Here is a 15,363-nt window from a genome sequence, read left to right as displayed (position 1 = left end):
ACAATGCAGGCTGGACTAGAAAAAATAGATCATAGATGTTACTTATAACTTGGGAAGCATTACTAAAAGTGAGCAGAAACATGCTGAAATAAGAGGGAGTCTTTCTGTTGATTTAAAAAGCCATTACAACTATGGTGCTGAATATGTTATCTACTTTTAAAAATTGTCACATATATCATTAGCTACTATGAGATTGAAGCAAGCGTATGACAGTCGTTCCTGTTTTCCAAATTTTCAAGGTATTTTTGTGGTTTTGGAGGAAGGGGTTTTAGCACTAATATCAAGGTGTTTTTAAAAACCCCTTTCACAAAATTCTCTGTACCTTGACTCCTCTAAAATAACTTATTAATATTTAGCAATAAAAAATTTAATGAACACAGTACTTGATTACTGAAATATATAAATAAACATTGTCTTGTTTTGATATTAAACAACTCCTTTGTGTCCTGGGTAGAAGCAGGCTTTTTCATACAAAGCACAGAACAATCTTTTTGCTCTTAACTGGCAATGCCGCAGCTTGAAGACAGATTGGTTTTCTATGAAGAATCTTGCTAAGTCAGTAGATGTTGTTTTCCCCTCTTCCTTGATTTGCTATATAAAGCACAAGGAAATACAGTTGTTCAATGCTTCAGAATCTCTTCTGCTATTTGTGTGTTGTTTAGAAAATGCTTCCATATTTGGTATATTTCTGTAAAATGCGTAAAGACTACTCATTACACAATATTTAAAATTAAATTTGGCTAAACAGAGTCATCATGCTCCCTCCATCCCCAGAAAAAAAAAAAAAAAACCAACCAAATAATTTTTAAATCCCTTTTAATAAATTAATGTTCATTCATCAATATTTTCATAAAGCATCTCTTCATCATTCCATTTTGCTATTCTTTTTTTTCACTGCAGAATACCAAAAATACATAGCTGTGCCTTAAGCAAAAAGGACTGGGTTTTAGTTTATCTTTACAATAGGATGAAATCAACTTAGAGTTAAACCACCATAATATTTCTACTGTTTATTGACCCTTTCGACTATAACAAAAGACAGTTCAAGTTTTTTTTTTTTTTTTTTTTTAATTTCTTTTACAAACAAATTGTGTGTAAATGTTATTTATAGTCATGTTGAGTTACAAAGGAGTTAATTAGCTATGAAATGCATTATTCTGGTGTGATTTAATTGAGATTACCATTTTTAGTCTTAAAATCTATGGTTAAAATAATACACTGCAGCTAGTGCACAGGGTCAAGAGCCAGAAAATGGGAGGTCAAGGCAAACACTGTTCTTAACACTTGATTGTATTTGTGTGTTCTTGTGTGTAAGAAGTCATGCTGGGACTTTAGGAATGGAATTGGCAAAAAAAGGCACAAAAAATGTGTGTGTAAGATGAAGTGTTAACCTTAAGTGAGATTTTCCTGGCTTTTTTTCAAGTCAAACCAAGACGTGGATCTGTTCAAGGTCAAAGCTGTTTGTGACTAAACCAATAAATGTGAAATCTTTTGAAAAAGCTGAAAGGTGCAACTGCCTACTTTTTGCAAGGACAGGCAAGATGGGGAGTACAGTTCCCTGAAGGGGGCTGCAGTAACATGCTGCCCTCCAGTAGTGCAAAGGGTAAGAGAGGGAGAGAGTCCTCAGAGACTCAGTCCTCTTGCACATGCAGGGCCCTGAAAAATCCATGTTGCCTCTTTCCTCTGTACAGAGAGTAATTTTCTTCCTTCTTGGAAATTCTGGTTGAAGCCACTGAAGAAATGATTTCAGTGGGATTTGGAATATACATTTCCATCACAACTAAAAAGTCACTTCTTATTGAAGGTTTCTGCCTGGATGTGTGATTTCTGGGAGGTGGGGCTTGAAGAAAAGAGAGTTCTATGGTTAAATCGTGAGGGCAGGACCATTCTCAAATCCAACTTCTTAGGGTAGTTCTTTAGGGCACTTACAAAAAGACTTGCTTGGAGATAATTTCAGTAGGGAAATTTTTCTAAACCAAAGCCTACTGTTTATAATTTCTATTAAAATCAGATATGTTTTGTTTAAACATGTTTTGTTATTAAGATAAAAACTTAGGAGATGTTTTCAACGATTCTATCTAATATGTACTTTGGGAGGGTGTTAATTGTTAATTACTTTGATTATAAAGATGACAATGTGCTCTATAACCCCTTCACAGTTTGAAGAGTTATTACAGAGCTCACAATACATTGCGCTTTACCAATGGGACTTAATACTGGGGAGCTCTTAAACAACAAGTTTTCTGCTGCAGCTATATGGGTTCCTCTGAGGCTCTTCATGCTGTGTAGTTGTCTGCAGATACAGTGCCTAAAAACTGCAGCTCCAGCTACTTTGCACCAGTGCCAAGGATGCAGCAGGGCTGCGGCGCTGATGCTGCCCGCGGCAGTAGCCGGGGTTCCGGTGAACACTCCCAGCTGGGGATGGCACTGCAGCGGCGCTGCAAGGCAACCGTGCCCAGCCTATTCATGCTCCAGGAGCAGCCCCGAGGACGGAACTGAAACACCTCTGCAAACCAGGCTCATCTATGCTGGAATTTCAGTCCGCAGCAAAGTTTCACAGTTCAGCTGCAAACAGGAGTGAAACAGTAATGGGCCATACACGACAGCAACCCAAGTATCAGTGCTCTACTTACAGGTAAACCAGGTACTAGTGAGAACAGGGGGTGGTAGTTACAGAGCCAAGGAGGCCTTTTCAGTCTCATTCATATTTGGTGGTTTTGCTAGATGCATATCCACCCATATTTTTGCCCTATGAAGTCTCCAACTAGCAACCAAAGCTCTCTGTCAAAAAATCCCATTGATGTCCACAGGAATTTCGCATGCAGAGAACTGTCAGGGCTAAGCCTGAATTCTATTTTTTTAGATCTATTTATGCTACTGTATTTGTTGTTTTTTTGAGAATGTACATGATAGAAACGCTGTTTACAAAAAATATATATTCATTTCTTTAGAAAGATTTAGTTCTGATAAATAACAAATTAGGTTTACAGATCTGAAATTGGCATACCTTGATGACTACAATCTACTAGACTGAAAAAAGTTGGGATCCCAGTGAGGGAATGAACTGGGATCAAAACCAAAATGGCCACTTTGCATGAAGGGTATGTTAGAACACAGTTAATGCTGAAACAAAACATACTCTTGTGATCTGTGATGGCAGCACACTACTTTGGTAAGTGTAGGCGCATTCTTTCAGTATATAAATAAAATATGAAAATGCTCCATTACTGAATCAAAGTATCAGAAGTGCTCTATTTGCTCAACCCTAGAGAATAAAAAGTTATAACATGACAGAAACACAAATATGACATAACATGCGGTCACGACAGCAAGCACAGGAAAGAAAAATATTGAGAAAATATGCTTATATGCATATTATGCAAATATATTTTACATTAACATACAATGTTATGAGACTGTTAAATAATATAATGCATGTTTAAAAAAGGCTACAGCTAGGTGATTTCATGTTGAAGTAACAAATAACCTGAGACATCTTCTATGCTTCCACTGGAATAACAATCTTTAAATCTACAGCAGATGTAGAACACATTGACAGTAGTTGAATTCTCAGCTAAATTATACTAAAAATGTGCTGTTCTCTTTCAAAATGACATGGCAGCTGGAACCAGTCCAAGGGAAGGAAAATGTGCTGTACATTTACAGTACTTACAAAAGATTCATGTCACTTTTGATGGACACTTAAATAGCTTGTTTGAAACATTATAAACCTGTATATGTCTCCAAAGACCTACAACACTCCCATGATCAGCTTGCTTACTGCAGAAGAGAAAGCAAGAGATCATTAAAAACTGTGCCCATGCAGGAATGGGAAAAGATGTATTATGACATAAAAACCCAAGAAATTTTAGCAAAGAAAAATAAATTTGGCTTGATGAAATGGTAGTTGATGGATCTGCAACACAAATAAATTATTTTAAACTTACCAGCATAACTCTACTGCTTTATGATTAGTGTGTATGGCAGCATTTACAAAGGATGTTACTAAATACTGACTTTTTACATGATTACAGCTGTTCAGAAATTTCTGTGACAATCAAAGTTTTGTAGTGATAATATACAACACTTACTTTCTCAAGGCTTGCTGCTTTGATGACACCTGCCTTTCGATTTAAAAAGTTCCTCTGAAGTGCATTCTATGTTAAAGTGTCCATAACCTCAGAACGAATGTGTTCATGTGTGTGTGCATACATGTGCTTTTGCTCTGCAGTATGTGCTTTAAAGTACACACAGTTCTTTGCTACATGTATTCACACATACATGAGTAGGGTCTACATAGTAAAAGTTCATATATATATTTTTTAATATATAAATAAATATATATATAAATATATATATAAACTCTGCAGGCAAGTAGTACTTCACTTGTTATAGCTGAAGTCCTTTAAAAAAACGAAGTCACTCAGTTAACATAGTATAGCCAGTAAATTAAGTTGAAAAGAGAAAATGTGAATGGAAACACCATTCTTGACCATCTGTCGATGGCATTCACATCCGTTAGATCAGGGATTTTTATTTTCAGTTGTGAAGACCTTCTTCGTAAATGGCCCCTCTTGCTATGGGAGCCTGGTCTTTCTGACGAACGCCTTCCAAGGCTTTCACGATGTGAGCTTTGTTTTCTGTACTGGATTCCTGAGTTGTCAAAGGATATAGTTGAATTTCGGGCTTCTGTAACACTGGTGGTGACCTCGTTGCTTGCCACCTCGTTGTGAATTTCAAGCGATGTTAGCAGAATGTTTCCATGGGTGTCCACCTAGGGGGAAAAAATAGAAAAATAAATTCTTTCAAAAGACTTGACATCGATGAGCAGAATGTGAGTGTGTGTAAATCTCCAAACCCATACATATCTAAAAAAATAATGGAATTATATTTAAGCATGTGATAATCTTTAAAAATAAATGGCACTAATTAGCTGCCTAAAATTAGGCAAGTACTTAAATACTCTTAAGAATAGAGTTATCATCATACTACCAAACATCCACTACAAAACTGTACTTGGCAAATGCCAACATTTTCTTCTCCCTCTGAACCACCCACATTTTAAAGGATGGTGTAGTTCAGTGAAACCTCTGCATTTTTGACAGCGGAGGAGAGAGTAAGGGATGGATCCTCTCTCTGCTACAGTAGGAAATAAAATTAAACTGTCTAGCTTTTTTTTTTTTTTTTTTTTTTTTTTTTCCCTGTGATCTAAAACAAGGTTAAAAAGTGCCTGTGAAGTTTTCTAAAATCACAAGAACGGTTCTGATGTGCTGAACTCTGCATTTTGCAATCACAAAGCTTATTTACAACTTATCTCCTGAAATTTTCCTTCCAAAGTAATTTGGAGGGTTTTCCAATCATGGCAATCTTTAACTGCAGGGATTTTCTGTCTGAGCGGCTGATCTTAAAAACCAATGAACTTAAGGAATAGAAAAAAAGCAGCTGAATTGAGTATATAGGGGGGACTCTTCCCTTTCACTGCCTTATTCCAGAGGCAGTGACCATTGTTTAGCACTAAGTATATTTATCATGATAACAAAGTCAAAGTCTTGTTGAGAGAAACTTGACAGTGATTTCTACATAGATCTTTTGGTTAAGTATTAATAATTCTTTGCTTAATTTAATAGCAACTGCAACGACAGCAAGGTCTGTGTTTGCGCTAGCAGTAACTCATACTCAGTCAAAGACTAGGCATCACCCTGATAGACAAAAACCAAGTCCTTGGTCAGCCATATGACAGAGAGCTCCATACAAAAATCATCAAAACCCCATATAAATTTCCAAGTACAGAGCAGTGTGATGCCATTTTCAGTAATAAAGGAAAAGGTCCTGATCATTTAGAGTCTTAAAATCTGGGCCAGACTCTTCAGTCCTCCTGAGTGGCAAAAGAGGTGCAGCAGAGTTGCCTATGGTTCCTTCATATGAGCTCCTTCCTTAAGAGCTCCTATGAGTGGCACTGAGGAAGAGTTCTAAGCAGTGGTGTCTGAGTCAGTATTTGGTAGTTTCATTGGTGGAACAGCACAACCCCCATGCCCCAGGGCCTAGAAGCTGAAGGATGTTCAATCAATATGGGTAATGCAAGGATCAGGTCCAAATTTTCTGCTAGTTTTGGGGCAAGAAAAATGGTGGCTGAAGGTAAAAAAAATGCCATGTGCTGGGTATCTTCAGACAATTGACACACATGAGACTCTGTTCAAGACAATTTAGTTCTCCATGTCAGAAATAGACATGGAATACAGGATAATTTCTAGTTTTACATATGCAATTTATTCATCCATAATTCATCATGCAATTAATACATTTTTCTAACGTGCCACATGATCTAGCTGTGTGAACTGTGTAGAAGTTGAACATCTCATTCTAGAAGCATCAGTTTAAAAGTAGTTGTAAAAAGACTATTGTCACAGCCTTCTGAAGTTTGCACAGTCATCTGATACCACGTCCTTTGTGAGCTCCATGGGATGGATTAAAAGTATCTGCAGCTCTGTGTCTGTCCATACACATTTAACTTTTCTCATTCGTATTAAAGTTTTGTGAAATGGATATTTCTTTCATCAATTATTGATGCTTCAGCTTATCTCTTCTCAGGGAAGACAATTATGATAGTATATCAGTAATGCCTTGCCAAGATGTTTGCAAATGGAAAAAAGAATATAAAATGCTACAAATGATATACAGGCAAATAGGAAAAAAATCCTAAGGTATCTAAAAATCCTGCTGCTGTAGGCAATGGCACATTATGCTGATGTGTGCCTATAAATAAAAAGAAACAACATGAACAAAAATAATGGCATGGAGAAGCCTCAGTGATGATTAAGAATAATTTATTTTCTCCATGGCAGAAACCCTTTGAGTACCAAAGTAAGATCTTGAGGTTTGTAGAAAGGAGTTCATGCTGTTGAGCAGTCTCTGTAACCAGGGAATAAACACAAGTGTAAAATACAGTCATGGATATCATCACTACTTATGGTGGTCTCTGGAAAGAACTGATTCAGTTTCTTCTGTTCTTTTTTTTTTTTCCACTAAGAGTACAAAATATGATCAGGATATTTTTTTTACACAATGTGTCAACAACCTGTTTTTTCCTTGTGAAGCTTAAAACCAAATCTCTCATCCAGACCCCCATGGCATCAAATGTCATCTTTCCCATCTCCTCCTAGGCTTTGAGAAACCTCCTTCAGCTTACTAAAGATGTCATAGAGAGTTTTGGTGGGACTTTTTACCATTTTGGTGGGCCTCACCCCTAAAGCCCTGCCATCCCCTTGCAGGTCCCTATTCCTTTTCCTTCCACCACCACAGATGTCAACTCCTCTTTCCCTCAGGCCTTCCTGATCTCTCCTGATTCTATCTGCCGCCTACATGTACACAGACATCGGCCCATCCTGGGTGCTTTGTCTTTCTGCACTGAGCCTGGACTGTTGTGAGCTGTCAGCTGAAAGCTTGTATTTTGGAGGGTACACCTACGTTCAGGCTTCTCCCAATCAAGGAATTGATTTTTTCCTATTATTTCCTTGCATGGCATATCCTTCTTCACCTTATCTGCCAACTTCACATGTCACCTTAACATGGCTTCTGCCTTTGATGTGCCAAGTTTTCACTGTTTGTCACTGCATCTAGCAATCAAACCAGAAAGGCAGTCAAGAAAGTTACAACTTTTGTGTAAATTATTTTTCTGAAGATAGCGGTATGTCCTATGAAGCTGCATGACAGTACACATTATTCTCAAAATGTCAAATGAAACATATTTGGAAACATACTTTTGAAATTCATCTTTTTGCTAATGGAGCAACAGGCTTGCATGTCAAATATGAGGAAGGAGCAGATGGAGAGAAGAGGTCTGCAGAAGCTCTATCAACCCCTGTTCCACAGATACTCTTGAGATTTACTCTCTCAAATTGATTCCTTCAGAGGTTTTGAATAAACCACCTAAGATCTTGACAACGTTAGAGCACTATTTGCTAATGCTTTGTGAAAATCTTAAGGTGATGTCTTAAACGATGAATACTTAATGCACGCAGCATGTTAAAAAGTATTTGCACATAAACATGACTTTGGAATCATTTAAACAATGATTTAAATTATTTTGACAAAGGTATACAAGCTCTCTCAATGAATAAAGAAATAAACCAGTTATGGTAGGGTATTCTGTGCAACTCGCCTCATGTTTGCCTGAACATACAGAGAAGGCAAAATCCTCCATGAGTGAACATGAGTGTTGCTCAGTGACTCCAGGGAAAATATTACCCCAGGTATAGATTAAGAAAAGTAGCTGACTGGATTACAGACAGTCATGGCTATGTATGACAAACAAGGCTTTGTCTTTATATTTGACAAAACTTTAGTTTTACTCCTTATGAGTCTTAGACTATAATTTTATCACCTGGCTCAAAAATGTCACTTTGAACACTGGAAATTCTCCACAAAATGCTAATGCCAGGCTTTACTCTCAAATGCTGTTATAAATCAGAGATAACACAGTGGATTTGGCCATTTCCCCCCTCAATTCTTACCACAGTTCTTTAACCAAAGTATTTCCCTTTTTTTTACTTTTCTGCCAGCCCTGTGCTTCCATTCTTTTTGCAGCCTTCTTGCTCCCCACTTTGGCTCCACCAGAGCCATTCCTTCCTGTTTCTCCACTGTGGTCTCCATATTTGGTTCTCACATCCCCTCCCTAACACAAACAAGGGTTGGTTGTTTCCTTGGAGTGTTTCCCAGTAAACTCATCAAAACAGATGAAAACAGATGACCACCAAATCACTAATTAATCCCCGCTAAATCAGCATGGATACAAACTCCATCTCTCCCACCTCTAAGTAACTACAGCTTCTGCACCAGGGTGAAGTGACTGACTTGCACGTAAGTGCATTTTGAGAAGCAGATTCACCTGTGAAGGTTCACCATTTCTGAACTTTACATATTACAGTACAAAAGAAAAAATCAAATACTACAACAGCCTAATGTCATTACACAAAAATTACTGTGAGTCACCTAACTGAAGCCAGAAGGAGAATTAAGACAACGATCACAAAGAACCTGCTCCTTTGCTCTTGGAGGAACACCACATGGACTCAACTTGGATTGTATGCTCCAGGTCCAAAACTTCAGTGCCCTATTCTATCTGGGAAGCCCCAAATCTACTTCTAATTCTACCCAGGATCCAGGCTCATTTAGATGTCAGCTATTCTAGTTCAAGAAAAAAAATATAACACCTGCTATTAAGTACCTTTCTCCAGTATTTTTTTTTTAACTTCAGCTTTAAAGCCAGTTTGAAAGCAGTTTACTAGGGCCAGAATTGTTTCAAGTTCATTTAATTCTCTGCTTAATATTGCCTAAATTTTAAGAGTATGTTACAATGAAATCTCTTTTTCCTCCTAAGTCTTTCAGAGGAAGCATTTTGCTCAAAAATAAGAAGCATTTTGTTCAAACTCCATAGGTATGTTTACTTGTTCATCAATCCCAAATTTTCAAATACCATGTAAACACTTCCCATCATGTGAAGCAATATAAATGCAAATAGGGGGCTTAAATAACATAATGAAAAGCTCTGTCTCTGTAGTTAGGCTTGCATTATTTTACATCAAAATTAGTATTTAAGTACATACAGAATCACAGAATATTCTGAGTTGGAAGGGACCCACAAGGATCATTTGGTCTGACTCCTGACCCTGCACAGCACCATCCTCAAGAGTCACACCATGTGCCTAAGGGCATTGTCCAAACATTCCTTAAATTCTGTCAGGCTGATGCTGTGACCACTTCCCTGGGGAGCCTGTTCCAGTGCCCAACCACACTCTGGGAGAAGAATCTTTTTCTAACATCCAATCCGAACCTCCTCTGACACAGCTTCAGGCCATTCCGTTGAGTTCTGTTACTGGTCACCAGAGAGATCAGTGTCTGCCTCTTCCACCTTCTTATGCATAAATGGCTTTCCAACAAGTAGAAAAATATGCAATCAGGCCTTAAGTTATACCTGTGCTTAAAGCTAAATACATGTACCATGTTATGCCTTGGATATTTGGAAATAATTTGAAATTGCAGCAAAATAAAAATCATAGTGTTGAGTGCTCTCCCTGAGTCTAAAAGTTGATACTTCTGTCACTGCCATTTAAATATATTTATATTAATTAATAAGCACAAAAAAATTGGAAGAGGTAATTATGTTATATCAGCTTAGTAGATGAGCCCAGGATACCCAGCAGAACTGGGAAGATGGAAAGACCTTGAAAAACAGGGAAAGTATGAAGAAGCAAACTAATTAGAAACTTCCATATTATTATCACTATCAAGTAATAATGAAGCTTTACAATTAACTTTGATGTATTTTAATGAAGAAAGAAAACAAATGCATAGTCCCCTCCTTTGCCCTACATTCACATTGTCTGGATTATTACAGTCTCTGAGATGTCCCATGAGTTGCACATACAATCCTTCTTACTGTCTCAGGATTTGCACAATTCATACTTGAGCAAAGCAGCTGCAAAACAAAACTAGTACATGTGTGAGCCTCCCAGTGCACAATGAATGTCCCCACCATGAGCTACAGGATGAGTGTTCTTCCCACAAGAACTGTGCTTATCACCCTTGACAGATATATTTCAAAACAGGGTACCTACTCATCACAGTGGTGATATAAAAATATCCTACTGTTCAAAAAAGCACTGAAAAAAGTATCTAGGAAAGATGAAAATATACCAGAGAATACTGCCAGTTTTCCTATTCCTGTACTTCCCAATTTACACTGAGTGATAATTCTTCCACAGAATTCAAGATATTAATTTTCACAGTAAAATCCCACTTATGAGAAGGGTTGCTACAATTAACAAAACTGCTAAATAGATGTAAGTGGCCTGAGCCTCTATTCTCAGCAATGCCTTGTGGGAAGCTGCTGCCTTGGCCAGCAGCGGGGGTTGGAGCCAGGAATCTCCAGAGCTAAAAATACATGCAAATGCTGCCTGATGAGAAGGGCCTTTTTGTAAAGGGTTATGCATTTTTCTTGACAGAGGAGGCTCTTCCCACATGTCTGACAGCCATCGGGTGTTTGCAGCTTGAATGAGTCTGTGTGATAGTTACCCTCCTGATTGATACCCTGGGGCTGAACTTTTGGTCCCACCAAACTGAAAACATAAATTGCCACAGTTTGAACCAAAAAGCAATGTTTTCTGCAGGGGACTTTAACATATATCCCATAAGCTCTGTGGATTGGCCCAGAAGGAGCAATGTCCAAAACACATGCTCACCCATCTGATTATACAAGGAGCCTCTACCACAAGAATGAACGAGTGAGAACAGGATTGCCTTAAAGCTCTCTCATGCTGATTAAGCCATAAATTAAGCTATATCTGAGCCTTATTTAAAAGAATAAACTTACGTAGCAAAACTGAAAGCTTTGAGAGCTACAAATGAAGCCTCGATCTGCCAACACAAACAAGATAAATGGAACTGATTTGTAACAATGGCGATCAATTTTCAAAGGAAACATTTTTAGAGACCACCTATTCTTTTCTGACATTTTTTCTACAATCAGAGGACTTTAATTTAGGCATCAATACCATATCAGAGGAAATATTTTATGAAAAATAAAAATTAATTTCTTCTTTGATCCTAGAGCTTGCCCTCATATACAAAGCAGAGTGTCAAGGCTTTCAAACGAGTTTTCAATCCCAAACTGGTATGTGTATGAACATTGGTTATACACAAAAAAGCACTGCATCCCATGTTTGTCTCAGTATCTACGGCTTACTGTGATAGGCTGGAACAATTCAGTGAGGAATAGTATTTACAGTGCATTATCTGAAATAAAATGTGATGCAAAAGCAGTCAAAAGAAGAGACAGCTAAGTGTGAAATTTCCTTTGTAGTCAGCTGCTGATCCACAGATGAGTCACTCATAAAGGATCACTCAGGTTTCATCTCGTCACCAGCTCTGAATCTTCTGAAACCTGTTCCAGAGATTCAATTGAGTCAGACATGCTTCAGCCGTCATGCCACCTTCAGCAGTGCTACACAGAATACAACACAGAGTTTTTCTCTCCCCACTGCTTTTCTTTGTCACCTCTGCAACGTGAGGACACTGGCTGTGCCAGTTCCATGCTGCAAGAGCTCTTCTTTCCCTTACACCTGGAGCTATTTGGCTCACTAGTTTCAACACATGGACAGAGCTGGACAGCAAGCAATAATGGGAGCACTGAAGCCAAGAGACAGTTCAGCAGCAGCAGCAGCTGGTGGAGCCCTCCTCAACACAGCAAGCCTTAGTGGTATCATATCAGGAATAACTCAGAGAGAAGTACCTAAAAGCCTGGCACTGGAGAGGCACATCCATAGCAGCAGCACCAAAATGGGGGTGGCTGTGCCAGTTTTGGCTTTTCAAACCCAGAACCTCTGATGCAGGAAAATGCAAAAGCACTTATGTAGAGGCGTTACTGAGCATGGGGTTATGCTCTGCAAAGCAATTATCAAATACAACACAAATATACCCACATCTGTGCATTTGGTAGTCTAGAACATTTTTTTTTATTAAAACTCCCTTGCTCTACAGTCCAATAAGACTAAGAAAGCGTGAAAAGCCCTTTTGCTACTATAAGAGAAGTGTTTACAACCAAGCCTGCTTGCTTGCACTCCAGACTTCAGTTCTCTGATGTGTAAAAAGACTACAATAGTAGTATCCATGCTGGTTCTAGTGGTTTCCATGGGCCAAAAAAATTCTGAGTGGAAATAACATGCTATTTTCCCACTGCCTTCTCTTGTTCCCTTTGCCTGAAACACAGTGTCTCAGCAGCACTGCCTGTCTTTGGAACCATAAAAGCAAAGCTTGTACTCAGGGCCTGAGCACCAGGCAATGTGTTGAGCTGCTCCTTCTCTGCTAGTGCTGCCCAACACAAGAGATTTCCACCACCCCACAGCCCTTCCTGACTCCGGACCTGATATAGCACTAAGTTGTTCTGTCACTACACCCACAAAATTACAGCATTTGAGGTGGACAATAAATTGAATAAGGTTTGGTGTTTATTTATTTATTTATTTATTTGGTTCAGTTTCGTTTTTTTTATTTGTTTTGTTTTGTTTTTCTAGCGCCCTGAGCTAGTATTTTTAATCAGTGACAGGGAGCTCATGCACATGGTTTATAAACAAGCAAATTCAATTACTAAAACAAAACAGCAACAGAGCAACCCAAAATAGTAGTCAGAAATAAACTAATAATAATGCCTTCTTCCAGTTTTATATTTGAACATTTTTCAATCTCCTTTCCAGAACAGCATACATTTGATAGTCATGAATAGTGGTGATAAGTTTAAAGTGGGCTGCCTGCTTTTAGCATTCTCCCTTTCTTTAAAAATGTCACTCAGCCCCAAATCACATGAGATTGGAAGTATTTTCCAGGATTAGAAACCTTCCCTTTCTGAATGGAATTACACTCCATGGCAGACTGAAGACTCAGGAAAACCACAAGACCAATAATTGCACTGAACTTGCACAAAGTAGTCTTCATGTGCGCCTCCCTTACTGTGCAGTATTGGGGCACACTGCATGAGCCTCTTAGGCTGGCACAGTTTGGTTTTTAGTTGTGGAGGAATGTCGAGTGTTGTCTTTGTCAGGACCTAGGAATTGCTTTAGAGGACAGGGACTATCAGATGGTTAGTTGGAATACTGGCATCTGTTTTGACCACTGAGAATGTCAAATGCGACTTTGGGAAGTACCCCTATAAAATCCCTGATTTCCTGCAGGTAGGCCTTTTCCTCCTGGTTGGCTCAACAGCCAACATCGAGTTTGTCCTGCTGCTCCCCCCTTTTGGAGGGAGCTGGCCTGAGGCCTGGCCGGGCTCCATCGGCTCCCGGCAGGCGGGGGAGGAAGGAGAGGTTGCTGCTTTACAACAACTACTTTCTCCAAACTTCCCTGGAGTAGAGAGAAATCTCTGCCAGGCTCTGATAAGAGCTATGGGCCCCGTTTAGGCTGAGGCTGCCCCGATTTATTTGGGATGGGCCAAAAAGGCATTCATGATCCTGCCTGGTTTTTTTTTGATTCTGGACTGCCCAGGTGCTCTGATCTCTGATCTTTCTGCCTGAGTTCTTCCTCCTTCACCAGCGTGGCCTTGAAAATCTAACATTATGAGCTGCAGTGAGAGAGAAAAAGACTCTGGGCAGACTTAACCCTTTCCTGGCAAAATGAAGCTTCCAAGGCTTCACCCTTCTCTGAAAAAAAAAAGAAAGGGACAGAGTGAACATAAAGAAGAAAACAGCATGAAGTCAGTGGAGCGAGAGTGAAAAGAGTATTGGGACAAGGGTTGAGGAGTTTGTTGTTCCATTCTTATTGAGCCATGGAAATAAACTCTGTATTTAGATTATTGCTTTAAATCATGGAAAAGACAAGCATTTGGGGAGATGATTGTTTAGATGTGTGTGTGGATTTGAGCAAAGGTGTTTGTGACGGACTAAGTGATATTAATCCCATAAAATGATTGAACAGAGATAGAGATTAGAAGCCCTCTGCACCAGTGAAGAAGTGAGAAGATATCTCTGTACCTTGAAATGAAGAATCCTTTGCCTTTGGAGTTACTCATCTTTAAAAGGTAACACCCCTATATGCAAAAGTCCCATGACCCAGGAGCAGCTTAGGAACCTGCTAATGGGAGGGGTCACAAAGGCAGGTTTCCCCGGTGACTGTTTTTGTGACAGTTAAACCCACAAGAAAACTGTTCTAGGTTGTCAGTGGGATCCATGACTGTAAGAGAGACTCTTCTCCTAAAGATTGGTGAAAGACTATTTTCAAATGGTGAAACTGACTGAAAATCACAGGTTTTGTCTCTTTATGTTGTTTTGTAAGAAAGTTAACAGTTTGTAGGGGGAGGGAAGAGGGTTTTTGGAGTTTAATTGTTTTTAGGTTTTTTTCCCCCAACTCTCTTTTTCCATTCTTTTAGTGTATGTTAATAAAACTATTTGTTTATTTTTAAGCTTGAGCCTGCTTTGCTTTTCTCCTAATCTTTCTCCCACAAAAAGAGAATAAAAACACTAGGACCACTACACTAAATTTGGCAACCAGAATTTGGCGAACGTGAAACCACTATATTAATTGGTGTTTCTGCCCGGTTACGAATTAAAACCATTACATTCTCCCAGAATATTCAGCACCAGAGTCACAATTCTAAAGCAAGAAGCAAGCAACTGATATTTCCATCAGATTCAATGATTTTCAAGAACCACCAAAGAAGAGATTGGAAATTAATCACTCTCTACTATCCTTGCAGTGGTCAGAACCAAGGCTGCAGAGCTTTGACACTCTGGTATACTCAGGTACTGTCTTCTATAGAAAGTATGCTAAAAATTCCAGCATGACTCCAGTCCTGCTGCATCCATGGATATCTGTATAGCA

General features: G+C 38.8%; 1 protein-coding gene across 1 annotated transcript in view; it reads right to left on the bottom strand.

Annotated features, from left to right (window-relative positions):
• Positions 1-799: 799 nt before the first annotated feature.
• GABRB3 (gamma-aminobutyric acid type A receptor subunit beta3) overlaps positions 800-15,363 on the bottom strand; it is a 116,385-nt gene continuing 101,821 nt past the window's right edge. Inside the window, exon 9 of the mRNA XM_040056798.1 lies at positions 800-4,774. Within this exon, the coding sequence (XP_039912732.1) occupies positions 4,424-4,774 (351 nt within the window). The 3' untranslated portion in view covers positions 800-4,423. The remainder of the gene's footprint in view (positions 4,775-15,363) is intronic.

This window comes from Hirundo rustica, chromosome 2, assembly GCF_015227805.2.
Source record: "Hirundo rustica isolate bHirRus1 chromosome 2, bHirRus1.pri.v3, whole genome shotgun sequence".
Taxonomy (NCBI): Eukaryota; Metazoa; Chordata; class Aves; order Passeriformes; family Hirundinidae; genus Hirundo; species Hirundo rustica.
This window is presented reverse-complemented; position numbering and strand designations above follow the sequence as displayed.